Source organism: Anomaloglossus baeobatrachus, chromosome 10 (genome assembly GCF_048569485.1).
Source record: "Anomaloglossus baeobatrachus isolate aAnoBae1 chromosome 10, aAnoBae1.hap1, whole genome shotgun sequence".
Lineage (NCBI taxonomy): Eukaryota > Metazoa > Chordata > Amphibia > Anura > Aromobatidae > Anomaloglossus > Anomaloglossus baeobatrachus.
Genome location: NC_134362.1, coordinates 3,617,915 through 3,644,911, shown reverse-complemented (window position 1 = coordinate 3,644,911; position 26,997 = coordinate 3,617,915). Strand labels below are relative to the sequence as shown.

The following is a 26,997-nucleotide window of genomic DNA, read 5'->3' as shown; positions in this document are numbered from 1 at the left end:
TCCAAACTGTCATCTCACACAAGGAGAAGACTGATCAGAGACGCAGCCAAGAGGCCCATGATCCCTCCGGATGATCTGCAGAGATCTACAGCTGAGGTGGGAGAGTCTGTCCATAGCACAACAATCAGCCGTACACTGCACAAATCTGGCCTTTATGGAAGAGTGGCAAGAAGAAAGCCATTTCTCAAAGATATCTATAAAAAGTGTTGTTTAAAGTTTGCCACAAGCCCCTGCAGACACCAAACATGTGGAAGAAGGGGCTCTGGTCAGAGGAAACCAAAATCACACTGTATGGGCACAATGCAAACGATAAAAGCAACACAGCTCATCACCATGAACACACCATCCCCACTGTCAAACATGGTGGTAGCAGCATCATGGTTTGGGCCTGCTTTTCTTCAGCAGGGACAGGGAAGATGGTAAAATTGATGGGATGATGGATGGAGCCAAATACAGGACCATTCCTGAAGAAAACCTGTTGGAGTCTGCAAAAGACCTGAGACTGGGACGGAGATTTGTCTTCTAACAAGACAATGATCCCAAACATGAAGCAAAATCTACAATGGAATGGTTCACAAATAACTGTATCCAGGTGTTAGAATGGCCAAGTCACAGTCCAGACCTGAACCCAATCGAGAATCTGTGGAAAGAGCTGAAAACTGCTGTTCACAAACGCCTCCATCCAACCTCACTCAGCTCCAGCTGTTTACAAAGAATGGGCGAGAATTTCACCTCTCCATGTGCAAAACTGATAGAGACATACACAAGAGACTGTGCTGTAATCGCAGCAAAAAGGGGGCGCTACAAAGGATTCACTTACAGGGGATGAATAATATTGCACGCCCCAATTTTCAGTTATTATTTATAAAAGTGTAAAATAAGCAATAAATTTCCTTCATCTTCACAATTGTGTCACTTGTTGTAGATTCTTCTCCAGAACATTAACATTTTATCTTTATGTTTGAAGCCTGAAATGTGGGAAAAGGGTGAAAAATTCAAGGGGCTGAATACTTTCGCAAGGCTCTGCACCAGGGATCATTCTCCCAGACACAGAATGTGCGGCAGTTTGTCAGACAATACCCTGCGCCGCGCACACATCTCACTGCTCATAGACTTTGCTGGGAGGCCAAAAACAGAACTTGCCGGCAACAAAACTGCACCAAAATGGACCAAAAACTGCAGCGTGTGCATGGAAGCGTAGAATACAAGTGCATGCTGCTCAGAACCAGTGCAGCTTCACCTGCGTGTCCAGTGTGGTTTTGTCTCAGACTCACAACCATTATCCCCCCCGCGGCAGTGGACTCCATGAACAACCAGCAGAATCATGAGCGCAGCTCCGGATCACACCATTCCAATGTGAATGCAAAACTAGCAAAATTTTATTAGAAAGACAGAAAAATGTTAGATTTGGCCAATACATAGAAGTGGTGAGTAAGATGACGGTGGTCTCCGGACCCCGGCGACAGACAATAAATACAAGGTCCAGTCCATCCACAGTGCGCGAAAAGCTGCGGACAGCGATCTGCCGCCATCCTGGAGCGCCAGCTCCGCACTACGAACCTCCGGAGGCCACCCCGCTGCGCTCTCCACACAGGCGGAAACCTTCTGCTAATCCGGCGTCCGCTCATCAGAGGACCGGAGCGCGGGAACCATAGGAAGCTGCAGGCACCGGGCGGTGGAGGCCGCCGCAAAGCAGGTCTCCAGCCAATGATCAGCTGCTCTGACACAAAGCTCCAAATCCCCTGCAGTGAGGCAGTCTGGAAAGGGTGGTCTCCCTGCGGCCACCTCTGGGGGCACAGACCATTATAATATACGGGGGATGTGCAGCTCCGATCAATGGCCATAAAGAAACAACCAGACACAAGGCAATCCATCCGCAGGTCCGTGGTCGCCATACAGCCTGGCGGGGTGACACACCGCGGGAGGAGCCGCCTGCCGGGTGACGCGCCGCGGGAGGAGCCGCCTGCAATGTGACACGCCGCGGGAGGAACCATCTGCAATGTGACACGCCGCGGGAGGAGCCATCTGCAATGTGACACGCCGCGGGAGGAGCCGCCTGCAATGTGACACGCCGCGGGAGGAGCCATCTGCAATGTGACGCGCCGCGGGAGGAGCCGCCTGCAATGTGACGCACCGCGGGAGGAGCCGCTTGCAATGTGACACGCCGCGGGAGGAGCCACCTGCAATGTGACACGCCGCGGGAGGAGCCACCTGCAATGTGACACGCCGCGGGAGGAGCCACCTGCAATGTGACACGCCGCGGGACGAGCCATCTGCAATGTGACACGCCGCGGGAGGAGCCATCTGCAATGTGACGCACCGCGGGAGGAGCCGCTTGCAATGTGACACGCCGCGGGACGAGCCATCTGCAATGTGACACGCCGCGGGAGGAGCCATCTGCAATGTGACACGCCGCGGGAGGAGCCGCTTGCAATGTGACACGCCGCGGGAGGAGCCATCTGCAATGTGACACGCCGCGGGAGGAGCCGCCTGCAATGTGACACGCCGCGGGAGGAGCCATCTGCAATGTGACGCACCGCGGGAGGAGCCATCTGCAATGTGACACGCCGCGGGAGGAGCCGCTTGCAATGTGACACGCCGCGGGAGGAGCCACCTGCAATGTGACACGCCGCAGGAGGAGCCATCTGCAATGTGACACGCCGTGGGAGGAGCCATCTGCAATGTGACACGCCGCGGGAGGAGCCATCTGCAATGTGACGTGCCGCGGGAGGAGCCGCTTGCTATGTGACGCACCGCGGGAGGAGCCGCTTGCAATGTGACGCACCGTGGGAGGAGCCATCTGCAATGTGACACGCCGCGGGAGGAGCCATCTGCAATGTGACACGCCGCGGGAGGAGCCATCTGCGATGTGACACGCCGCGGGAGGAGCCATCTGCAATGTGACACGCCGCAGGAGGAGCCATCTGCAATGTGACACGCCGCGGGAGGAGTCATCTGCAATGTGACACGCCGCGGGAGGAGCCATCTGCAATGTGACACGCCGCGGGAGGAGCCATCTGCAATGTGACACGCCGCGGGAGGAGCCGCTTGCAATGTGACACGCCGCGGGAGGAGCCATCTGCAATGTGACACGCCGCGGGAGGAGCCATCTGCAATGTGACACGCCGCGGGAGGAGCCATCTGCAATGTGACACGCCGCAGGAGGAGCCATCTGCAATGTGACAAGCCGCGGGAGGGGCCATCTGCAATGTGACACGCCGCGGGAGGAGCCGCTTGCAATGTGACACGCCGCAGGAGGATCCGCTTGCAATGTGACACGCCGCAGGAGGAGCCGCTTGCAATGTGACACGCCGCAGGAGGAGCCATCTGCAATGTGACGCACCGCGGGAGGAGCCGCTTGCAATGTGACGCACCGCGGGAGGAGCCGCTTGCAATGTGACGCACCGCGGGAGGAGCCATCTGTGGATCACCATGGAAGGAAGTGTCTGTAGGGTGATGTGCAATAGGAGGAGGAGTCTGTGGTGCGCTGCAGGAGGAGGAGTCTGCGGGGTGATGTGCCATACGGTCCCGTGGAAGGAGGCATCTGCGGGGTGATGTGCCGTATGGGGGTCCTGTGGGAGGAGGCGTCTGCGGGGTGAAGTGCCGGACGGGGATTTCCATGGGCGGAGGCATCTGCGGGGTAATGTGTCGTACGGGGGTCCCGTGGGAAGAGGCGTCTGCGGGGTGATGTGCTGTACGGGGGTCCCGTGGGAGGTGGTGTCTGCGGGGTGATGTGCTGTACGGGGGTCCCGTGGGAGGTGGTGTCTGCGAGGTGATGTGCTGTACGGGGGTCCCGTGGGAGGTGGTGTCTGCGGGGTGATGTGCTGTACGGGGGTCCCGTGGGAGGTGGTGTCTGCGGGGTGATGTGCTGTACGGGGGTCCCGTGGGAAGAGGCGTCTGCAGGGTGAGGTGCCGTACGGGGGTCCCGTGGGAGGTGGTGTCTGCGGGGTGATGTGCTGTACGGGGGTCCCGTGGGAAGAGGCGTCTGCGGGGTGAGGTGTTGTACGGGGGTCCCGTGGGAGGTGGTGTCTGCGGGGTGATGTGCTGTACGGGGGTCCCGTGGGAGGTGGTGTCTGCGGGGTGATGTGCTGTACGGGGGTCCCGTGGGAGGTGGTGTCTGCGGGGTGATGTGCTGTACGGGGGTCCCGTGGGAAGAGGCGTCTGCAGGGTGAGGTGCCGTACGGGGGTCCCGTGGGAGGTGGTGTCTGCGGGGTGATGTGCTGTACGGGGGTCCCGTGGGAAGAGGCGTCTGCGGGGTGAGGTGTTGTACGGGGGTCCCGTGGGAGGTGGTGTCTGCGGGGTGATGTGCTGTACGGGGGTCCCGTGGGAGGTGGTGTCTGCGGGGTGATGTGCTGTACGGGGGTCCCGTGGGAAGAGGCGTCTGCAGGGTGAGGTGCCGTACGGGGGTCCCGTGGGAGGTGGTGTCTGCGGGGTGATGTGCTGTACGGGGGTCCCGTGGGAAGAGGCGTCTGCGGGGTGAGGTGTTGTACGGGGGTCCCGTGGGAGGTGGTGTCTGCGGGGTGATGTGCTGTACGGGGGTCCCGTGGGAGGTGGTGTCTACGGGGTGATGTGCTGTACGGGGGTCCCGTGGGAGGTGGTGTCTGCGGGGTGATGTGCTGTACGGGGGTCCCGTGGGAGGTGGTGTCTGCGGGGTGATGTGCTGTACGGGGGTCCCGTGGGAAGAGGCGTCTGCGGGGTGAGGTGCTGTACGGGGGTCCCGTGGGAGGTGGTGTCTGTGGGGTGATGTGCTGTACGGGGGTCCCGTGGGAAGAGGCGTCTGCGGGGTGAGGTGCTGTACGGGGGTCCCGTGGGAGGTGGTGTCTGCGGGGTGATGTGCTGTACGGGGGTCCCGTGGGAAGAGGCGTCTGCGGGGTGATGTGCTGTACGGGGGTCCCGTGGGAGGTGGTGTCTGCGGGGTGAGGTGCCGTACGGGGGTCCCGTGGGAGGTGGTGTCTGCGGGGTGATGTGCCATAAGGGGGTCCCGTGGGAAGAGGCGTCTGCGGGGTGAATTGCCGTACGGGGGTCCCGTGGGAGGAGGTATCTGTGGGGCTCCCGTCCAGCGACCATGGACCTGTGAATACATTCGCTTGTCTTCTGACACACGTGAATCAGCAGCCGTTCATCAGATAGCGGTGGAGGCAGGCGGTGGCACACTCTCGGGGGGCGGCATACTCTCGGGGGGCACGGGACGAGGACGCCATTGTACTCTCTCTACAGACTCTGGAAATCCCTAGCGCTTTGGTTGCGGCCGCTCTGCTCTAGTCTTGTGCTCATCAGATTAGTGAATTGTATAAAAGCCCCCTCTAAGCCCCCCCCATCCTCACATTAACCCTTCCCTGGCGGTGGGGTGGGCTGAGCCTCCGCCTCCTAGGTGCGGTCCATAGACTGGGATAAGGCGGGAGCCGCTCACTAGGGGGCGCTCACGCGGTTGGCGAGTGATGGTGGTGGAATGTAGAAGTCAGGGTTGGTGGATCCCGGCAGGACGGCGGCCTGCCGCCCAGGAATAGTGGTGATGGCGGCACGGCGGTGGAGTGAAATGTTGGGAAGTCTTGGTCCGCTCAGCAGTAAGGCACCTCGGTCAGCTTGTACCAGCTCACCGTCTCCTGCTTCAGGTTGAAGTCTTTCAGCGCGAGGATCAGGCCGCCGAGGAAGAAGTTCTCCCGCAAAGACTCGGCGCTGAGGACACTGAGCTGCAGCTCCCTCTGCCGCAGCGTCTCCTTACTGTACCCGCTGTACACCAGCTGTGGAGGCAACGACAGCATGAATAGCCGGCAGGGTAAAGCATGGGGGACAGCAAATAACACCAACAATCATAATGATGTACGTCTCCTCCATCATTACAGACTGGAGCAGCCCTGAAAACGACGTCCCCACGAACCGCGGCCCGAGCACAGACTGGAGCAGCCCTGAAAACGACGCCCCCACGAGCCGCGGCCCGAGCACAGACTGGAGCAGCCCTGAAAACGACGTCCCCACGAGCCGCGGCCCGAGCACAGACTGGAGCAGCCCTGAAGACGACGTCCCCACGAACCGCGGCCCGAGCACAGACTGGAGCAGCCCTGAAAACGACGTCCCCACGAGCCGCGGCCCGAGCACAGACTGGAGCAGCCCTGAAGACGACGTCCCCACGAGCCGCGGCCCGAGCACAGACTAGAGCAGCCCTGAAAACGACGTCCCCACGAACCGCGGCCCGAGCACAGACTGGAGCAGCCCTGAAGACGACGTCCCCATGAGCCGCGGCCCGAGCACAGACTGGAGCAGTCCTGAAAACGACGCCCCCACGAGCCGCGGCCCGAGCACAGACTGGAGCAGCCCTGAAAACGACGTCCCCACGAGCCACGGCCCGAGCACAGACTGGAGCAGCCCTGAAAACGACATCCCCACGAGCCGCGGCCCGAGCACAGACTGGAGCAGCCCTGAAAACGACGTCCCCACGAGCCACGGCCCGAGCACAGACTGGAGCAGCCCTGAAAACGACGTCCCCACGAGCCACGGCCCGAGCACAGACTGGAGCAGCCCTGAAGACGACGTCCCCACGAGCCGCGGCCCGAGCACAGACTGGAGCAGCCCTGAAAACGACGCCCCCACGAGCCACGGCCCGAGCACAGACTGGAGCAGCCCTGAAAACGACGTCCCCACGAGCCACGGCCCGAGCACAGACTGGAGCAGCCCTGAAAACGACGCCCCCACGAGCCGCGGCACGAGCACAGACTGGAGCAGCCCTGAAAACAACGCCCCCACGAGCCGCGGCCCGAGCACAGACTGGAGCAGCCCTGAAGACGACGTCCCCACGAGCCACGGCCCGAGCACAGACTGGAGCAGCCCTGAAAACGACGCCCCCACGAGCCGCGGCCCGAGCACAGACTGAGCAGCCCTGAAAACGACGTGCCCACGAGCCGCGGCCCGAGCACAGACTGGAGCAGCCCTGAAAACGACGCCCCCGCGAGCCGCGGCACGAGCACAGACTGGAGCAGCCCTGAAAACAACGCCCCCACGAGCCGCGGCCCGAGCACAGACTGGAGCAGCCCTGAAAATGACGCCCCCACGAGCCGCGGCCCGAGCACAGACTGGAGCAGCCCTGAAAACGACGCCCCCACGAGCCGCGGCCCGAGCACAGACTGGAGAAGCCCTGAAAACGACGCCCCCACGAGCCGCGGCCCGAGCACAGACTGGAGCAGCCCTGAAAACGACGCCCCCACGAGCCGCGGCCCAAGCACAGACTGGAGCAGCCCTGAAGACGACGTCCCCACGAGCCGCGGCCCAAGCACAGACTGGAGCAGCCCTGAAGACGACGTCCCCACGAGCCGCTGCCCGAGCACAGACTGGAGCAGCCCTGAAGACGACGTCCCCACGAGCCGCGACCCGAGCACAGACTGGAGCAGCCCTGAAGACGACGTCCCCACGAGCCGCGGCCCGAGCACAGACTGGAGCAGCCCTGAAGACGACGTCCCCACGAGCCGCAGCCAGAGCACAGACTGGAGCAGCCCTGAAGGCGACGTCCCCACGAGCCGCGGCCCGAGCACAGACTGGAGCAGCCCTGAAAACGACGCCCCCACGAGCCGCGGCCCGAGCACAGACTGGAGCAGCCCTGAAAACGACGTCCCCACGAGCCGCGGCCCGAGCACAGACTGGAGCAGCCCTGAAAACGACGCCCCCACGAGCCGCGGCACGAGCACAGACTGGAGCAGCCCTGAAAACAACGCCCCCACGAGCCGCGGCCCGAGCACAGACTGGAGCAGCCCTGAAAACGACGTCCCCACGAGCCGCGGCCCGAGCACAGACTGGAGCAGCCCTGAAGACAACGTCCCCACGAGCCGCGGCCCGAGCAAAGACTGGAGCAGCCCTGAAGACTACGTCCCCACGAGCCGCGGCCCGAGCACAGACTGGAGCAGCCCTGAAAACGACGTCCCCACGAGCCGCGGCCCGAGCACAGACTGGAGCAGCCCTGAAAACGACGCCCCCACGAGCCGCGGCCCGAGCACAGACTGGAGCAGCCCTGAAAACGACGCCCCCACGAGCCGCGGCCCGAGCACAGACTGGAGCAGCCCTGAAGACGACGTCCCCACGAGCCGCTGCCCGAGCACAGACTGGAGCAGCCCTGAAGACGACGTCCCCACGAGCCGCGGCCCGAGCACAGACTGGAGCAGCCCTGAAGACGACGTCCCCACGAGCCGCTGCCCGAGCACAGACTGGAGCAGCCCTGAAGACGACGTCCCCACGAGCCGCGGCCCGAGCACAGACTGGAGCAGCCCTGAAGACGACGTCCCCACGAGCCGCTGCCCGAGCACAGACTGGAGCAGCCCTGAAAACGACGTCCCCACGAGCCGCGGCCCGAGCACAGACTGGAGCAGCCCTGAAGACAACGTCCCCACGAGCCGCGGCCCGAGCACAGACTGGAGCAGCCCTGAAGACGACGTCCCCACGAGCCGCTGCCCGAGCACAGACTGGAGCAGCCCTGAAGACAACGTCCCCACGAGCCGCGGCCCGAGCAGACTGGAGCAGCCCTGAAAACTACGTCCCCACGAGCCGCGGCCAGAGCACAGACTGGAGCAGCCCTGAAAACAACGTCCCCACGAGCCGCAGCCCGGGCACAGACTGGAGCAGCCCTGAAGACGACGTCCCCACGAGCCGCGGCACGAGCACCACAACCACGTCATTTGTGTGTTTTCATAAAGAAGTGAGAGATTTGATGCAGACAGAGGCGGGCGGGGGACATGAGGAGTCCGGGACGCACACGACTCACCATCTCGTTGAAGGTCGGATTGCAAGTTTTCCGGGCAATTTTGGTTTTGCGTTTGGACGTTTTGTGGGGGTCCGGGAGCAGATAGGTCTTCACATAAGGATTGGGGTCAGTGCCGTCCTCCGCCACCTGCAATGAAAAGTGATCAGTCACCTCCACCGTGCGCTGCCATGAGATGAGCGACATCTACAGCAGCCTCCGCTCACCAGGTCCTTTATGTGCATCACCATAATGAAGAGGGTCCCGTTTCGGTAAGAAATGGATAATTTCACTTCACCTTCAATTTTCCCAGCTCCTGGACTGAGAGGGGGTTCACCTGGAGGAGAGCAGGTGGGATTATCATACAGAGCCTGCCACACAGAAGGGACGCCCGACCCCGGGGGGCAGCATACCCGCGTCACGGACGGCCACGGCACATCCATCTATCTTCTCGTCTCGAGGCAGCGGGTGGAAGAAGGTATACACCAGGTCACACTGGCAAATCAACAAGGACATGTCAGGAGAGGATCCCCCCGGTCTCAGCACATACGACCCCTGCACAATGTGCCCAGAGGACGCGCTGCCGGCCACCTACCTCAGACACGTCGGCAGAGCCGCTCAGCAGGCTCTGCACATAGCTGTGTAACTCCACCTTCCTTTTCGCGGCCACGTCCTTTATGTGGGTTCTTCCCAGAACGACTTTACTTGGAAATCTAGAAGGAAAGAATGTGATTGTGGAGAGACGCCGACCGTAGTCATCCTCTCCGCCTGCAGCCGCCCCCGCCGCTCCACAAGCAGTCGTCGCCGGCAGTCTGCTCACAGCCGCCCCCGCCTCTCCGTCCACAGCCGCCCCCGCCTCTCCGTCCACAGCCACCCCCGCCTCTCCGTCCACAGCCGCCCCCGCCTCTCCGTCCACAGCCGCCCCCGCCTCTCCGTCCACAGCCGCCCCCGCCTCTCCGTCCACAGCCGCCCCCGCCTCTCCGTCCACAGCCGTCCCCGCCGCTCTGCCTGCAGCTGCTCTGCACGCAGCTGTCCCCGCCGCTCCGCCTGCAGCTGCTCTGCACGCAGCTGTCCCCGCCGCTCTGCCCGCAGCCGCTCTGCCCACAGCCTTTCTGCCCGCAGCTGTCCCCGCCGCTCCGCCTGCAGCTGCTCTGCCCGCAGCTGTCCCCGCCGCTCCGCCTGCAGCTGCTCTGCCCGCAGCTGTCCCCGCCGCTCTGCCTGCAGCTGCTCTGCCCGCAGCTGTCCCCGCCGCTCCGCCTGCAGCTGCTCTTTACGCAGCTGTCCCCGCCGCCGCTCTGCCCGCAGCCGTCCCCGCCGCCGCTCTGCCCGCAGCCGTCCCCGCCGCTCTGCCCGCAGCCGTCCCCGCCGCTCTGCCCGCAGCCGTCCCCGCCGCTCTGCCCGCAGCCGTCCCCGCCGCTCTGCCCGCAGCCGTCCCCGCCGCTCTGCCTGCAGTCTTTCTGCCCGCAGCTGTCCCCGCCGCTCTGCCCGCAGCTGCTCTGCACGCAGCTGTCCCCGTCGCTCCGCCCACAGCCGTTCTGCCCGCTGACGTCCCACACTTACCCCGGTAACTTCCACAGAGGAAACAAGATGCTGAGCTTATTGTGCAGCTCCTGGAACTCATCGAAGGTGCGGAAGACGAAGGCCGAGTCCTCCTGCGCCTCGCGGACCACCCTGACCACATAGATCTGTGGAGACAGTCAGTAAGGACCGAGCGCTGGGGTTCAGGGGCGACGCTGGGGGGAGGCACTCACATAATACTTATCCGGATTGTACCGCTTGTGGTACGTGAAGATGGAGGCTTCTCTGATGCGACCATCTTGTTTCAGGGAGTAGGTTTTTGGGGAGAAGGACAGGATCGCCTCGTCGTTTGCTGGGAGCCCCGAGAATCGCTGAGCCAGATTGTGGATGAAGAAATTGAACTTTGTGGCGACGCTGCCGAGACTGGACTCGATTAACCTGGAGCAAGAAGTGGCACAATGAGGATCCGCCGCCGCACACCTCATCCGCCAGAGGGGAGCGCTCCTCACCTGGTGAAGAAGATGGTGGCCTCGGCGTCCGTGGCCTGCGGCTGCAGAGCATCCTGCACGTATTTCACATCCTGGAGGCCCGTGAGCTCCGGCAGCCCAGAAGAAAGCATCTGTTCAGGGAAGACATCAATCAGGAGCTGCAGACGATCACGGGACCTGCACTTATGAAGGCTGTGCCAAGAGTTGCAAATGCTCCGAATGTTCCGCCGAGAGCCGACAACGCTCCGCCGAGAGCAGACAATGCTCCGCCGAGAGCAGACAAACGCTCCGCCAAGAGCAGACAACGCTCCGCCGAGAGCCGACAACGCTCCGCCGAGAGCAGACAACGCTCCGCCGAGAGCAGACAAACGCTCCGCCGAGAGCAGACAACGCTCCGCCGAGAGCAGACAACGCTCCGCCGAGAGCCGACAACGCTCCGCCGAGAGCAGACAAACGCTCCGCCGAGAGCAGACAAACGCTCCGCCGAGAGCAGACAAACGCTCCGCCGAGAGCAGACAAACGCTCCGCCGAGAGCAGACAAACGCTCCGCCGAGAGCAGACAACGCTCCGCCGAGAGCAGACAACGCTCCGCCGAGAGCAGACAACGCTCCGCCGAGAGCAGACAACGCTCCGCCGAGAGCAGACAACGCTCCGCCGAGAGCAGACAACGCTCCGCCGAGAGCAGACAACGCTCCGAATGCTCCGCCAAGAGCCAACAACGCACTGTATGCTCCTCCAAGAGCAGACAACGCTCTGAATGCTCCGCCGAGAGCCGACAACGCTCTGAATGCTCCGCTGAGGGCCGCGAGTGCTCCGCCGAGAGCAGACAACGCTCCGAATGGTCCGCCAAGAGCCAACAACACTCTGAATGCTCCTCCGAGAGCAGACAACGCTCTGAATGCTCCGCCGGGAGCCGACAACGCTCTGAATGCTCCGCTGAGGGCCGCGAGTGCTCCGCCGAGAGCAGACAACGCTCCGAATGGTCCGCCAAGAGCCAACAACACTCTGAATGCTCCTCCGAGAGCAGACAACGCTCTGAATGCTCCGCCGGGAGCCGACAACGCTCTGAATGCTCCGCTGAGGGCCGCGAGTGCTCCGCCGAGAGCAGACAATGCTCCGAAGCTGTAATTTAACCGGGGGGCGGAATACGTCCGATTCACCCTCAGACTGACCGCAAAGAACAACACAAAGATGGGGAACTCAGGCCTGATCCACAGAGGAGGGTCTCTGTGGACGGACCCCCGGGTTTAGTGTCGTCCGGGGACCATACTTTGGTCTGGGAGAGCTCAGGAGCGGCACATTGCGGGGACCGTGGCAGATCCTCACCAGGGACAGCAGGTTCAGGAACAGGCTTGTGTGTTTCCGGAGCAGATTGTACGCCTGGCAGCACAGGTCCACAAACAGCTGGAAGCGGCTGGTGGGCTTCTCCCCTCCATTAATGACATACGCCATGTCCGACGTCAGCACAAAGGGGGCTCTGTCTCTGTGGGAAGATGCAGTAGTGAATTCTGCCCCCCGTTGTACCCCCTCTGTGTGGCTGGAGCTTGTGGAGCACAGACAGGAGAGAGGTCCAGGACCCCCATATACAGGCTCCGGTGTACAAGCACAATACCTCTTAAAACTCCCAAACATCTGCGCGTGTCCCAGGAACTTCCCGAAGTCGATGTGGAACATGTGTCCACTGCTGCGCAGCATGATGTTGTCATTGTGCCGGTCACAGATGCCCAGGACATAGGTGGCCACGCAGCAGCCGGCGCACGAGTAGATGAAGTTCTCCGAGGCCTGGAAGAGAGCGAGAGCTGGGTCGGGGCCGGTCAGGGCCAGGGTCGGGTCAGGTCGGGGGCGGGGCAGGTCAGGTCGGGAGCGGGGCAGGTCAGGGTCAGGGCCAGGGTCGGGTCAGGTCGGGGGCGTGGTCGGGTCAGGTCGGGGGCGGGGCAGGTCAGGGTCAGGTCGGGGGCGGGGCAGGTCAGGGTCGGGTCAGGTCGGGGGCGGGGCCAGGGCAGGGGCAGGGCAGCGTGGACCCTCCATCACACACCGGCCTTACCTTCTCATACTCCTCCTCTGAGGCGTTGTATTTCCGCAGCCACTCCGCCAGAGGCTTGTCCTTGAAGGATCCGGTCAGGCCGAACTCCACCTGGATCTTCCTCAGCGTCTCCGACGACAAAACCAACTCCACCAGCCCTGGAGAATAAAACCCCAGAGAACTGGGAAACAAGGGGGACACACTGGGGGGTACAAGAACCCCCACATACAGAGCAAGGTACATTACCCCCACATACAGCACAGCGTGTAGCCCTTTACCTCGGTCGGTGCCGGTGGACAGACAGGTGAAGATCACCATTCTCATGTCCAGGCCGTCCTGGAGCCACAGCTTGTCCATGATCTTGATCATCTGTAGGGCCAGCATGTCCTGCCGTAGATCCTCCCCCACCTAGGACACAGGAGAGGACAGAGCGATCACACCAGAGGAGGAGGAGAGGGAAGAGGACAGAGCGATCGCACCAGAGGAGGAGGAGGAGGAGGAGGGAAGAGGACAGAGCGATCGCACCAGAGGAGGAGGAGAGGGAAGAGGACAGAGCGATCGCACCAGAGGAGGAGGAGGAGAGGGAAGAGGACAGAGCGATCGTACCAGAGGAGGAGGAGAGGGAAGAGGACAGAGCGATCGCACCAGAGGAGGAGGAGAGGGAAGAGGACAGAGCGATCGCACCAGAGGATGAGGAGGAGAGGGAAGAGGACAGAGCGATCGCACCAGAGGAGGAGGAGGAGAGGGAAGAGGACAGAGCGATCGCACCAGAGGAGGAGGAGGAGAGGGAAGAGGACAGAGCGATCGCACCAGAGGAGGAGGAGGAGAGGGAAGAGGACAGAGCGATCGCACCAGAGGAGGAGGAGAGGGAAGAGGACAGAGCGATCGCACCAGAGGAGGAGGAGAGGGAAGAGGACAGAGCGATCGCACCAGAGGAGGAGGAGAGGGAAGAGGACAGAGCGATCGCACCAGAGGAGGAGGAGAGGGAAGAGGACAGAGCGATCGCACCAGAGGAGGAGGAGAGGGAAGAGGACAGAGCGATCGCACCGGAGGAGGAGGAGAGGGAAGAGGACAGAGCGATCGCACCAGAGGAGGAGGAGGAGAGGGAAAGAAGGGAATTTTGTTACTTACCGTAAATTCCTTTTCTTCTAGCTCCTATTGGGAGACCCAGACGATTGGGTGTATAGTACTGCCTCCGGAGGCCACACAAAGCATTACACTAAAAAGTGTAAGGCCCCTCCCCTTCTGGCTATACACCCCCAGTGGGATCACTGGCTCACCAGTTTTAGTGCAAAAGCAAGAAGGAGGAAAGCCAATAACTGGTTTAAACAAATTCACTCCGAAGTAACATCGGAGAACTGAAAACCATTCAACATGAACAACATGTGTACCCGAAAAACAACCAAAAATCCCGAAGGACAACAGGGCGGGTGCTGGGTCTCCCAATAGGAGCTAGAAGAAAAGGAATTTACGGTAAGTAACAAAATTCCCTTCTTCTTCGTCGCTCCATTGGGAGACCCAGACGATTGGGACGTCCAAAAGCTGTCCCTGGGTGGGTAAAGAAATACCTCATGTTAGAGCTGCAAAGACAGCCCTCCCCTACGGGGAGGCAACTGCCGCCTGCAGGACTCTTCTACCTAGGCTGGCGTCCGCCGAAGCATAGGTATGCACCTGATAATGCTTGGTGAAAGTGTGCAGACTCGACCAGGTAGCTGCCTGGCACACCTGTTGAGCCGTAGCCTGGTGTCGTAATGCCCAGGACGCACCCACGGCTCTGGTAGAATGGGCCTTCAGCCCTGATGGAACCGGAAGCCCAGCAGAACGGTAGGCTTCAAGAATTGGTTCTTTGATCCATCGAGCCAGGGTGGCTTTGGAAGCCTGCGACCCTTTGCGCTTACCAGCGACAAGGACAAAGAGTGCATCCGAGCGGCGCAGGGGCGCCGTGCGGGAAATGTAGATTCTGAGTGCTCTCACCAGATCCAACAAATGTAAATCCTTTTCATACCGATGAACTGCATGTGGATAAAAGGAAGGCAAGGAGATATCCTGATTAAGATGAAAAGAGGATACCACCTTAGGGAGAAACTCCTGAATGGGGCGCAGCACTACCTTGTCCTGGTGGAACACCAGGAAAGGAGCTTTGGATGACAGCGCTGCTAGTTCAGACACTCTCCGAAGAGACGTGACCGCTACCAGAAAGGCCACTTTCTGTGAGAGTCGAGAAAGTGACACATCCCTCAGAGGCTCGAAGGGCGGCTTCTGGAGAGCAACAAGGATTTTGTTTAGATCCCACGGATCTAACGGCCGCTTGTACGGAGGTACGATATGACAAACCCCCTGCAGGAACGTGCGTACCTGAGAAAGTCGTGCTAGACGCTTCTGAAAAAACACGGATAGTGCCGAGACTTGCCCTTTAAGGGAGCCGAGCGACAAGCCCTTTTCCAACCCAGATTGCAGGAAGGAAAGAACGACAGGTAACGCGAATGGCCAGGGGGATACTCCTTGTGCAGAGCACCAGGATAAGAAAATCTTCCACGTTCTGTGGTAGATCTTAGCAGAAGTGGACTTCCTAGCCTGTCTCATGGTGGCCACGACCCCTTGGGGTAATCCTGAAGACGCTAGGATCCAGGACTCAATGGCCACACAGTCAGGTTCAGGGCCGCAGAATTCCGATGGAAAAACGGCCCTTGGGACAGTAAGTCTGGACGGTCTGGTAGTGCCCACGGTTGGCCGACCGTGAGATGCCACAGATCCGGGTACCACGACCTCCTCGGCCAGTCTGGGGCGACGAGTATGACGCGGCCGCAATCGGATCTGATCTTGCGTAACACTCTGGGCAAGAGTGCCAGAGGTGGAAACACATAAGGGAGCCGGAACTGCGACCAATCTTGCACTAAGGCGTCTGCCGCCAGAGCTCTTTGATCGCGAGACCGCGCTATGAAGGTCGGGACCTTGTTGTTGTGCCGAGACGCCATTAGGTCGACGTCCGGCACCCCCCAGCGGCGGCAGATTTCCTGAAACACGTCCGGGTGAAGGGACCATTCCCCTGCGTCCATGCCCTGGCGACTGAGGAAGTCTGCTTCCCAGTTTTCTACGCCCGGGATGTGAACTGCTGATATGGTGGATGCTCTTTCCTCCACCCACATCAGAATCCTCCTGACTTCCTGGAAGGCTTGCCGACTGCGTGTCCCTCCTTGGTGGTTGATGTATGCCACCGCTGTGGAGTTGTCCGACTGAATTCGGATCTGCTTGCCTTCCAGCCACTGCTGGAAGGCTAATAGGGCAAGATACACTGCCCTGATTTCCAGAACATTGATCTGAAGGGTGGACTCCTGCTGAGACCACGTACCCTGAGCCCTGTGGTGGAGAAAAACTGCTCCCCACCCTGACAGACTCGCGTCTGTCGTGACCACTGCCCAGGATGGGGGCAGGAATGATCTTCCCTGTGATAATGAGGTGGGAAGAAGCCACCATTGCAGAAAGTCCTTGGTCGTCTGAGAAAGGGAGACTGTCCTGTCTAGGGAAGTTGTCTTCCCGTCCCATTGGCGGAGAATGTCCCATTGAAGTGGGCGCAGATGAAACTGCGCGAACGGGACTGCCTCCATTGCTGCCACCATCTTCCCTAGGAAGTGCATGAGGCGCCTTAAGGGGTGCGACTGACCCTGAAGGAGAGACTGCACCCCTGTCTGTAGTGACCGCTGCTTGTCCAGCGGAAGCTTCACTATCGCTGAGAGAGTATGAAACTCCATGCCAAGATACGTTAGTGATTGAGTCGGTGCCAGGTTTGACTTTGAAAAGTTGATGATCCACCCGAAAGTCTGGAGAGTCTCCAGCGCAACATTCAGGCTGTGTTGGCATGCCTCTTGAGAGGGTGCTTTGACAAGTAGATCGTCTAAGTAAGGGATCACCGAATGTCCCTGAGAGTGCAAGACTGCTACCACTGCCGCCATGACCTTGGTGAAAACCTGTGGGGCTGTCGCCAGACCAAATGGCAGAGCTACGAACTGGAGATGGTCGTCTCCTATCACGAAACGTAGAAAACGCTGGTGCTCTGTAGCAATCGGCACGTGGAGATAAGCATCTTTGATGTCTATTGATGCTAGGAAATCTCCTTGAGACATTGAGGCAATGACTGAGCGGAGGGATTCCATCCGGAACCGCCTGGCGTTCACATGTTTGTTGAGCAGCTTTAGGTCCAGAACAGGACGAAACGAGCCGTCCTTTTTTGGAACCACAAAGAGATTGGAGTAAAAACCTTGCCCTTGTTCCTGCTGAGGAACAGGGATCACCACTCCTTCTGCTTTTAGTGAGCACACCGCCTGCAGAAGGGCATCTGCTCGGTCGGGATGTGGGGAGGTTCTGAAGAACCGAGGCGGAGGACGAGAACTGAACTCTATCCTGTACCCGTGAGACAAAATGTCTGTTACCCACCGGTCTTTGACCTGTGGCAGCCAAATGTCGCAAAAGCGGGAGAGCCTGCCACCGACCGAGGATGCGGAGGGATGAGGCCGAAAGTCATGAGGCAGCCGCCTTGGAAGCGGTTCCTCCGGTTGCTTTCTTGGGGCGTGAGTGAGCCCGCCAGGAATCTGAGCTCCTTTGCTCCTTCTGAGTCCCTTTGGACGAGGAGAATTGGGTCTTGCCGGAGCCTCGAAAGGACCGAAACCTCGACTGCCACTTCCTCTGTTGAGGTTTGCTTGATCTGGGCTGGGGTAAGGAGGAGTCTTTACCCTTGGATTGTTTAATGATTTCAGCCAATTGTTCACCAAACAGTCTATCTACAGATAGTGGCAAGCTGGTTAAACATTTTTTGGACGCAGAATCCGCTTTCCATTCCTTTAACCACAAGGCTCTGCGCAAAACCACAGAGTTGGCAGACGCCATTGAGGTACGGCTTGTAGAGTCCAGGACAGCGTTGATAGCGTAAGTCGCAAACGCAGACATTTGTGAGGTTAGGGACGCTACTCGCGGCACTGCTGGACGTATGATAGAGTCCACCTGTGCCAGACCAGCTGAAATAGCTTGGAGTGCCCACACGGCCGCGAATGCTGGAGCAAACGACGCGCCGATAGCTTCATAGACAGATTTTAACCAAAGGTCCATCTGTCTGTCATTGGCATCTTTAAGTGAAGCCCCATCCTCCACTGCAACTATGGATCTAGCCGCAAGCCTGGAGATTGGGGGGTCCACCTTTGGACACTGGGTCCAGCGTTTGACCACGTCAGGGGGAAAGGGATAATGTGTATCCTTAAGACGTTTGGAGAAACGCTTGTCTGGGTAAGCCTGGTGTTTCTGGACTGATTCTCTGAAGTCAGCGTGGTCCAGAAAAGTACTCAGTTTACGCTTGGGATACAGGAAATGGAACTTCTCCTGCTGTGCAGCTGCCTCCTCTGCAGAAGGAAAGGTATATATGGTGTGAACACTGCTCTATTAAGGGTGGTATAGAGGTGCTAGTGAGAGGACCAAGGTCCGGACTATAGAATGTAAATTCAAAACACTGCACTCTCTTCAGCATGAGGTAATAGTAAAAGAAAGTCAACAGATTCGTTTTTATCGTGCAAACCAAGTGTCTTTATTTATGAACAAGGTTAGTGGGAGGGACTAAGGGACGTTTCGGCCCAAGCTGGGCCTTCTTCATACCAAGTCACACTGGGGAAGGGTAAAGAAAAAGAAATAACTATTTACATATATCACAAGAATATCAACAGATCATATACATATATACATAATTACATGGAAAATCATGTCCTAGTTGGTGTAAAAGGCACAGTAATAGCATATCAGCAGTTGAAGTAACTCTCCAGTCGTCACAGCCAATATGTGCAATGACAATAAGATGAAAGGCAAGATTTGACAATACATGAAAAATTTGCATACCTCCAATCATAGATGAACTAATATCACAGAGGGAATTTTTTTCTCTCTCCTTTTTAGGGGGTTTTTTGGTATAGAAATGGTGAGGCACTCCACCCAGGATAGAAGGATTGTGGTAGTAGCAAAACGCAAGCCCTGCAGATAAAGGCATGATTATGAAAGGGTAGTATTTCTATAAGGGGAGTAGCACTATGGGGGAGGGGGGATAACTGATTACCTTGCTCGTGCTAGCAAATGAATAACTATTGGAATTTGTCCTTTTAAGTTGGGAGAGTTCAATAACTCGTGGTCCCTGAAGGATGAGAACGTATGTGGTCAGCAGGTAACACATGATATATAGCACCCCCATGTAGTGGATCCCCTGTATACCATTACCTTAGGTTTACAGTAAGTGGATAAGGTCACGTATAATGCACTTTTGTCTAGAAGCATAGGGGGCTTACTTGCATCTGTAATCACGAGGGATAAGTCTTAGTAACAACATTACATGTGAGAGGAAAATACAGCCGTACTTGGAAGTTAATGAAGTGACACATATTACCTGCAGGCTTTAGGATAGGAATGTAGCAGTGGGTGATGGAGTCCTCTGAAAAGCAGAAGGGGGAGTATGGAGTTAACAGATTGGAGGTTGAAAGGATTAGGGACAGATAGGATTATCGCATAGCTTTGCAGCCGTCTTCCCAGACTGTGGCTTAGAGCAGTGAGTTAACAGGTTTGGGAGCTATTTAACTCCTGAACCCGGAAGTGCACGGAGACGCCGGCACCTGCGTATTGGTGACCTGCGCTGCTATTAGTGTATTGGTGGTACCGTTAAGTCTTGAATAGAGGTGCCCGCACATGTGCAGTAGGGCTAAACTCGTACATAGACGTGGGAGGATGTTTATCCTCAGTGTGTCGTTCGAGATCAATGCAGGGATAGGGGGCGGACACTGCACATGTCAGTCTATTGGTAGTGAACGACTGATGATACCAGAGGGGGTATTATCTATCTAGTCAATGTATAAGGCAGTAGTGTATGAAGCATTTGGAAGTATGGGGACATAAAGGCAACTGCAATGTAATACACAGGCATATACATAATAAATTCCTCATTTTGTCAAAGATCAATAGTGATTAGTTTACATCCAATCATTTTAAGGTATGACCTAGGAAAAAAAACAAACAAAGGAAGGGTCCCAATATACTAATAGAGTGAACTAGCATTACCATCTATACATGACTAAAATAGAGAGTGCTGATTTTATACATTACCGTCTAATAGTGAGTGTACGATGGAAGAAGGAAAGGTGAGGATGGTATTTCTCAAGTTTTCTGTAAAAAATGGACCATAACATAGTTAGTGCGGTTTAGGGCAAATACAAAGGTATAGTACCATCATTATACGAGCCAATCTATCTCTCTATTAAGACCTTTAGGTGCTAGAGTTTGTAACTTATGGATCCAAAAGCTCTCTCTTTTTTTGAGAAGCTCAATATGATTTCCTCCGCGCCTGGGCCTATATACTTTATCAATAACCTGGAACCGTAACTGCGCTACATTATGCTTAGCTTCGTGAAAATGGTGTGGAATGGGTAGCCATAATTTTCCACACCTAATGGTGGATTTATGGCTTGCAATGCGGTCACCGACATGTTGGATTGTTTCGCCGACATACAATAGTCCACAGGGGCATTTGATGATGTACACCACAAAATTGCTCAAGCAGGTAAAGTATTCTTTTATTGGGAAGCTTTTGCCAGATCTGGGGTGCGTAAAGTGGTCTCCTTTGATCACGTTCGAACACGATGGACAATTCAAGCAAGGGAAGGTACCCGTACGTTTTGGTGCTAACAAGGTTTGTACATTTTTCTTGTCGCTGCCAATATCCGCTTTGACCAGGGAATCTTTTATGTTTTGGGGTCTTTTCTTACACATGATAGGTGGAAGTATAAACGGCCCTATCTCTGGATATGCTTTTTTTAGAAGCGGCCAGTGGCGATTGATAATATTGTAAATCTTAGGCATAGACGGGTGATACGTATGAACAAATGGTATCCTTTCCACTGTCGCTGTGTCTATCCCTAAAGGGGTGGTAGACGATAGTCTTTCTCTTTCTGTCTTAAGCAGTGTTATTGGGTAATTACGTTCTATGAACCGATTGGACATTTCTTCAAGTCTCTGCTCTCTTGTGTTCTCATCCGATACTATCCTTGTAACTCTTGCAAATTGAGATCTAGGTAGACTATTCTTAGTCGATTTAGGATGACAGCTACTGTATAGGAGCATACAATTCCGATCGGTCGGTTTACGGAATAGGTCTGAGGATAGATTGCCCATTGTGTCTTTTTTGATGTACGTGTCCAAGAAACTAATTTCTTCCTGATGATGATTTAGCGTAAACTTGAGCTCAGGCCACACTTTATTAATATGGTCATCAAATAAAAGCAGGCTTTCCAAATCTCCCTGCCAGATGCAGAATATATCATCTATGTAGCGAGCCCATAGAAACGCCAGTTCATCAAAGGCTGGGTATGAATACACAAAGCGCCCCTCAAAATAAAATTAACATCTCTGACTATACTTTGTCACCTAATGAACTGTCCTTACTCAACAAAGGCTTGACCTTTTGCCCTACACCTAAATGGGATTCCTTTACCCTTGAAAATGACATGCAACGGTTCTATAGGTCAGTTAGGCTCAAAACTCACTTTGGTTCTACTACACTCCATAACATAGATCAACAACCAGTCCTTAAAGAAACCAACATTAAGACGTTGGGTCTTCACAATCCCAGTCACTTTATGCCACCTAAAACTCATCATGCTGTAGAAACATTTATAGCTTTAGTGGACCGTGACATTAAAGACAATATGCATGAACATGAATTGGGCTTTTACCCGACACGAAGTAATATTAATACTTCAGAAAAATTAGCTATATCTTCTTTAAGGGACAACAAGGCCATAACTATAAAACCCGCTGACAAAGGTGGAGCGATCGTGGTCCAAAATACACAGGACTACATCAATGAAATTAAGCGCCAACTTAATGATACTATGACATATCAGAAAATATCTTCAGACCCGATATTCAAAATTCAACAGAAAATCCAAAGCTTTCTATCTATTCACTTCGACAAAGGTACTATTGATCAAACCACCCGCACCTTTCTCACTAAACTACATCCCATAACACCGGTATTCTACTCATTACCTAAAATCCATAAATCTCTCATTAATCCTCCTGGCCGGCCCATAGTAGCATCGACAGAGTCCGTTCTTTCCCCTCTATCAATTTATCTAGAGAAAGTCCTTACCCCCTTGGCTAAAAATACCAAATCTTTTATCTTAGATACCAACAACTTTTTACAAAAGGTCAGAGATCTAAAACAGGTCCCCCCTAACAGCTTCCTGTGCACCTGGGACGTAAGCAGTCTATATACTTCAATTTCCCATCACAAAGGCATTAGGGCAACCAAAATCGCGCTCAATAAGACTAATCTGAGCCAGGACTCGATTGACTTCACTATAGGCCTCCTCGAGATAGTCCTCAATGAAAATTATTTCCTTTTTAAGGACGATTTTTATATCCAGAAACACGGGACCGCGATGGGCTCGAATGTAGCCCCGGCGTATGCAAATTTGTTTATGGACTATTTTGAGGGGCGCTTTGTGTATTCATACCCAGCCTTTGATGAACTGGCGTTTCTATGGGCTCGCTACATAGATGATATATTCTGCATCTGGCAGGGAGATTTGGAAAGCCTGCTTTTATTTGATGACCATATTAATAAAGTGTGGCCTGAGCTCAAGTTTACGCTAAATCATCATCAGGAAGAAATTAGTTTCTTGGACACGTACATCAAAAAAGACACAATGGGCAATCTATCCTCAGACCTATTCCGTAAACCGACCGATCGGAATTGTATGCTCCTATACAGTAGCTGTCATCCTAAATCGACTAAGAATAGTCTACCTAGATCTCAATTTGCAAGAGTTACAAGGATAGTATCGGATGAGAACACAAGAGAGCAGAGACTTGAAGAAATGTCCAATCGGTTCATAGAACGTAATTACCCAATAACACTGCTTAAGACAGAAAGAGAAAGACTATCGTCTACCACCCCTTTAGGGATAGACACAGCGACAGTGGAAAGGATACCATTTGTTCATACGTATCACCCGTCTATGCCTAAGATTTACAATATTATCAATCGCCACTGGCCGCTTCTAAAAAAAGCATATCCAGAGATAGGGCCGTTTATACTTCCACCTATCATGTGTAAGAAAAGACCCCAAAACATAAAAGATTCCCTGGTCAAAGCGGATATTGGCAGCGACAAGAAAAATGTACAAACCTTGTTAGCACCAAAACGTACGGGTACCTTCCCTTGCTTGAATTGTCCATCGTGTTCGAACGTGATCAAAGGAGACCACTTTACGCACCCCAGATCTGGCAAAAGCTTCCCAATAAAAGAATACTTTACCTGCTTGAGCAATTTTGTGGTGTACATCATCAAATGCCCCTGTGGACTATTGTATGTCGGCGAAACAATCCAACATGTCGGTGACCGCATTGCAAGCCATAAATCCACCATTAGGTGTGGAAAATTATGGCTACCCATTCCACACCATTTTCACGAAGCTAAGCATAATGTAGCGCAGTTACGGTTCCAGGTTATTGATAAAGTATATAGGCCCAGGCGCGGAGGAAATCATATTGAGCTTCTCAAAAAAAGAGAGAGCTTTTGGATCCATAAGTTACAAACTCTAGCACCTAAAGGTCTTAATAGAGAGATAGATTGGCTAATATAATGATGGTACTATACCTTTGTATTTGCCCTAAACCGCACTAACTATGTTATGGTCCATTTTTTACAGAAAACTTGAGAAATACCATCCTCACCTTTCCTTCTTCCATCGTACACTCACTATTAGACGGTAATGTATAAAATCAGCACTCTCTATTTTAGTCATGTATAGATGGTAATGCTAGTTCACTCTATTAGTATATTGGGACCCTTCCTTTGTTTATGTTTTTTTTCCTAGGTCATACCTTAAAATGATTGGATGTAAACTAATCACTATTGATCTTTGACAAAATGAGGAATTTATTATGTATATGCCTGTGTATTACATTGCAGTTGCCTTTATGTCCCCATACTTCCAAATGCTTCATACACTACTGCCTTATACATTGACTAGATAGATAATACCCCCTCTGGTATCATCAGTCGTTCACTACCAATAGACTGACATGTGCAGTGTCCGCCCCCTATCCCTGCATTGATCTCGAACGACACACTGAGGATAAACATCCTCCCACGTCTATGTACGAGTTTAGCCCTACTGCACATGTGCGGGCACCTCTATTCAAGACTTAACGGTACCACCAATACACTAATAGCAGCGCAGGTCACCAATACGCAGGTGCCGGCGTCTCCGTGCACTTCCGGGTTCAGGAGTTAAATAGCTCCCAAACCTGTTATCTCACTGCTCTAAGCCACAGTCTGGGAAGACGGCTGCAAAGCTATGCGATAATCCTATCTGTCCCTAATCCTTTCAACCTCCAATCTGTTAACTCCATACTCCCCCTTCTGCTTTTCAGAGGACTCCATTACCCACTGCTACATTCCTATCCTAAAGCCTGCAGGTAATATGTGTCACTTCATTAACTTCCAAGTACGGCTGTATTTTCCTCTCACATGTAATGTTGTTACTAAGACTTATCCCTCGTGATTACAGATGCAAGTAAGCCCCCTATGCTTCTAGACAAAAGTGCATTATACGTGACCTTATCCACTTACTGTAAACCTAAGGTAATGGCATACAGGGGATCCACTACATGGGGGTGCTATATATCATGTGTTACCTGCTGACCACATACGTTCTCATCCTTCAGGGACCACGAGTTATTGAACTCTCCCAACTTAAAAGGACAAATTCCAATAGTTATTCATTTACTAGCACGAGCAAGGTAATCAGTTATCCCCCCTCCCCCATAGTGCTACTCCCCTTATAGAAATACTACCCTTTCATAATCATGCCTTTATCTGCAGGGCTTGCGTTTTGCTACTACCACAATCCTTCTATCCTGGGTGGAGTGCCTCACCATTTCTATACCAAAAAACCCCCTAAAAAGGAGAGAGAAAAAAATTCCCTCTGTGATATTAGTTCATCTATGATTGGAGGTATGCAAATTTTTCATGTATTGTCAAATCTTGCCTTTCATCTTATTGTCATTGCACATATTGGCTGTGACGACTGGAGAGTTACTTCAACTGCTGATATGCTATTACTGTGCCTTTTACACCAACTAGGACATGATTTTCCATGTAATTATGTATATATGTATATGATCTGTTGATATTCTTGTGATATATGTAAATAGTTATTTCTTTTTCTTTACCCTTCCCCAGTGTGACTTGGTATGAAGAAGGCCCAGCTTGGGCCGAAACGTCCCTTAGTCCCTCCCACTAACCTTGTTCATAAATAAAGACACTTGGTTTGCACGATAAAAACGAATCTGTTGACTTTCTTTTACTATTACCTCATGCTGAAGAGAGTGCAGTGTTTTGAATTTACATCCTCTGCAGAAGGGGCAGGGGGAGAAATTTCCAATAGACTATTGATGGCCGCTATAAGGTCATTTACCATGGCGTCACCATCAGGAGTATCCAGATTGAGAGCGGTTTCAAGATTAGACTCCTGATCACCCTCCTCTGTCTCATCATGTAGAGACTCTTCTAGCTGAGACCCTGATCCGCGTGATGACGTGGAGGGTCTCTCCCAGCGAGCTCGCTTAGGCTGCCTGGGACTGTCATCTGAATCAGAGCCGTCAGGCTGAGATGCCTGGGACCCCCTTGAATCACGGATTAACTCCAACTGAGGGGGACCGGGGAACGTTGCCGCAGCAGTGTCCATGGTCTGAGTAACTGGCCTGGCCTGCAAGGTCTCTAGGATTTTTGTCATAGTGACAGACATCCTGTCAGCAAAGAAGGGAATTTTGTTACTTACCGTAAATTCCTTTTCTTCTAGCTCTTATTGGGAGACCCAGACGATTGGGTGTATAGCACTGCCTCCGGAGGCCACACAAAGCATTACACTAAAAAGTGTAAGGCCCCTCCCCTTCTGGCTATACACCCCCAGTGGGATCACTGGCTCACCAGTTTTAGTGCAAAAGCAAGAAGGAGGAAAGCCAATAACTGGTTTAAACAAATTCACTCCGAGTAACGTCGGAGAACTGAAAACCGTTCAACATGAACAACATGTGTACCCGAAAAACCACCAAAAATCCCGAAGGACAACAGGGCGGGTGCTGGGTCTCCCAATAGGAGCTAGAAGAAAAGGAATTTACGGTAAGTAACAAAATTCCCTTCTTCTTCGGCGCTCCATTGGGAGACCCAGACGATTGGGACGTCCAAAAGCTGTCCCTGGGTGGGTAAAGAAATACCTCATGTTAGAGCTGCAAGACAGCCCTCCCCTACGGGGAGGCAACTGCCGCCTGCAGGACTCTTCTACCTAGGCTGGCGTCCGCCGAAGCATAGGTATGCACCTGATAATGTTTGGTGAAAGTGTGCAGACTCGACCAGGTAGCTGCCTGGCACACCTGTTGAGCCGTAGCCTGGTGTCGTAATGCCCAGGATGCACCCACGGCTCTGGTAGAATGGGCCTTCAGCCCTGATGGAACTGGAAGCCCAGCAGAACGGTAGGCTTCAAGAATTGGTTCTTTGATCCATAGAGCCAGGGTGGCCTTAGAAGCCTGCGACCCTTTGCGCTTACCAGCGACAAGGACAAAGAGTGCATCCGAACGGCGCAAGGGCGCCGTGCGGGAAATGTAGATTCTGAGTGCTCTCACCAGATCTAACAAATGTAAATCCTTCTCATACCGATGAACTGCATGAGGACAAAACGAAGGCAAAGAGATATCCTGATTAAGATGAAAAGAGGATACCACCTTCGGGAGAAACTCCTGAATAGGGCGCAGCACAACCTTGTCCTGGTGGAAGACCAGGAAGGGAGCCTTGGATGATAGTGCTGCCAGCTCAGACACTCTCCGAAGAGATGTGATCGCTACCAGAAAAGCCACTTTCTGTGATAGTCTAGAAAGTGAAACCTCCTTCAGAGGCTCGAAGGGCGGCTTCTGGAGGGCAACTAGTACCCTGTTCAGATCCCATGGATCTAACGGCCGCTTGTACGGGGGTACGATATGGCAAACCCCCTGTAGGAACGTGCGCACCTTAGGAAGGCGTGCCAAACGCCTCTGAAAAAAGACGGATAGCGCCGAGACCTGACCTTTAAGGGAGCCGAGCGACAAACCTTTTTCTAACCCAGATTGCAGGAAAGAAAGAAAGGTAGGCAATGCAAATGGCCAGGGAGACACTCCCTGAGCAGAGCACC

At 54.7% G+C, this 26,997-nt stretch overlaps 1 protein-coding gene across 1 annotated transcript in view; it reads right to left on the bottom strand.

The window, feature by feature from the left end:
• Positions 1-1,357: 1,357 nt before the first annotated feature.
• PIK3C2A (phosphatidylinositol-4-phosphate 3-kinase catalytic subunit type 2 alpha) overlaps positions 1,358-26,997 on the bottom strand; it is a 164,911-nt gene continuing 139,271 nt past the window's right edge. Inside the window, 12 exon segments of the mRNA XM_075325707.1 lie at positions 1,358-5,741; positions 8,744-8,869; positions 8,947-9,056; positions 9,133-9,214; positions 9,315-9,432; positions 10,280-10,404; positions 10,471-10,675; positions 10,747-10,856; positions 12,052-12,208; positions 12,338-12,507; positions 12,770-12,906; positions 13,027-13,156. Of these exon segments, the coding sequence (XP_075181822.1) occupies positions 5,559-5,741; positions 8,744-8,869; positions 8,947-9,056; positions 9,133-9,214; positions 9,315-9,432; positions 10,280-10,404; positions 10,471-10,675; positions 10,747-10,856; positions 12,052-12,208; positions 12,338-12,507; positions 12,770-12,906; positions 13,027-13,156 (1,653 nt within the window). The 3' untranslated portion in view covers positions 1,358-5,558.